The sequence below is a fragment of the Rhincodon typus genome, unplaced genomic scaffold (assembly GCF_021869965.1).
Source record: "Rhincodon typus isolate 14 unplaced genomic scaffold, sRhiTyp1.1 hic_rhity00015321, whole genome shotgun sequence".
NCBI classification, from domain to species: domain Eukaryota; kingdom Metazoa; phylum Chordata; class Chondrichthyes; order Orectolobiformes; family Rhincodontidae; genus Rhincodon; species Rhincodon typus.
In genome coordinates this window covers 4,393-5,497 of record NW_025980959.1, presented here as the reverse complement: position 1 = coordinate 5,497, position 1,105 = coordinate 4,393, and the positions used below count along the sequence as shown (strand labels likewise).

Below are 1,105 nucleotides of genomic sequence, written 5' to 3'. Positions count from 1 at the left end.
CAAGCACTTTAAACTGCATGCCTGCACCGACGAGGGAGAGCTGGAGGTTAGTGCCATGTCTGGACGGAGAGACTGAGGCGTTTTGTGGACCTGCTCTGCTCCCGGTACCAGTCTGACTGGGCAGTAAATGAAACACGAAACTGGACGCTGATCCCTTCCTTAATAGTTGGCTCGCGTGCACAATGCTGCATTTCCTCTTCCCGCGTCCCTCCCATCTCTCTCTGCAAATGATCTTGGTATTTAATTTGACGTACATCTGGTTCCTCACCACTTTCCAACATGTTCTCCCTTTCACAGCTCTCCAGGTACTACGCAGCAGTCTGTCTTTATTCGTGCTCTTAGGCACTTAATCAGACAACGCCGCTGTAAATCAGGAGCCAAAACGGAAGTTGCTGGAAAAGCTCAGCAGCTCTGGCAGCATCTGTGAAGGAAAAGAGAAAATCAGAGTTTAACGTTTCGGATCCACTGACCCTTCCTCAGAACTGGGTTCCATAGTTAATCTGATTCTTTTTTTAGTTCACAGATGCTGCCTGAGCTTTTCCAGCAATTTGTGTTTCTGTTAATGCCCTGACATAAATCTGTTGCTTACTGCCTCAGTCTCTCAGCAGTCCCCCTTTATTCATACTCTAGGTATTTAAGCAAGCAATGCCATTATATAAATCTGTTGTTCACCACTCCTGTGTTTCAGCTGTCTCCCCATTATTTGTGTTCTAGGTACTTAGTTTAGCTCTGCCTCTGTGTAATAACTCCTCTTTATGATTTATATCTCTTAAAATGTTTTCTTTGAGTCTAAATGTCTGTGCGTTTCAGCCGGTTCTTTGGGATCGAGCTCAACACTCCGTTCGGAGAAAGTGCTGCCAGTTGTATTTTGAGAGACTATGTGACACACGCAGTCAGCATAGCGTTACTAACGTTACTTGCTGTCCTGCCCTCCGTCCTTGCTGTGTAGAACCAGGTCATCTCCTTCGAGTGGGAAGAGATGCAGCGATGGGACACGGACGAGGAAGGAATGGCATTCTGCTTTGAGTATGCCCGAGGGGAGAAGAAACCAAGATGGGTGAAGATCTACACCCCCTATGTGAGTGCGTCTCCAAGGCCTTTGGTG

The 1,105-nt window shown here is 47.1% G+C and overlaps 1 protein-coding gene across 1 annotated transcript in view; it reads left to right on the top strand.

The window, feature by feature from the left end:
- Positions 1 to 6: 6 nt before the first annotated feature.
- The window catches only part of LOC125482698 (sorting nexin-27-like), a 4,853-nt gene continuing 3,754 nt past the window's right edge, over positions 7 to 1,105 (top strand). The window contains exons 1-2 of the mRNA XM_048594825.1: positions 7 to 46; positions 950 to 1,078. Of these exons, the coding sequence (XP_048450782.1) occupies positions 980 to 1,078 (99 nt within the window). The 5' untranslated portion in view covers positions 7 to 46; positions 950 to 979. The remainder of the gene's footprint in view (positions 47 to 949; positions 1,079 to 1,105) is intronic.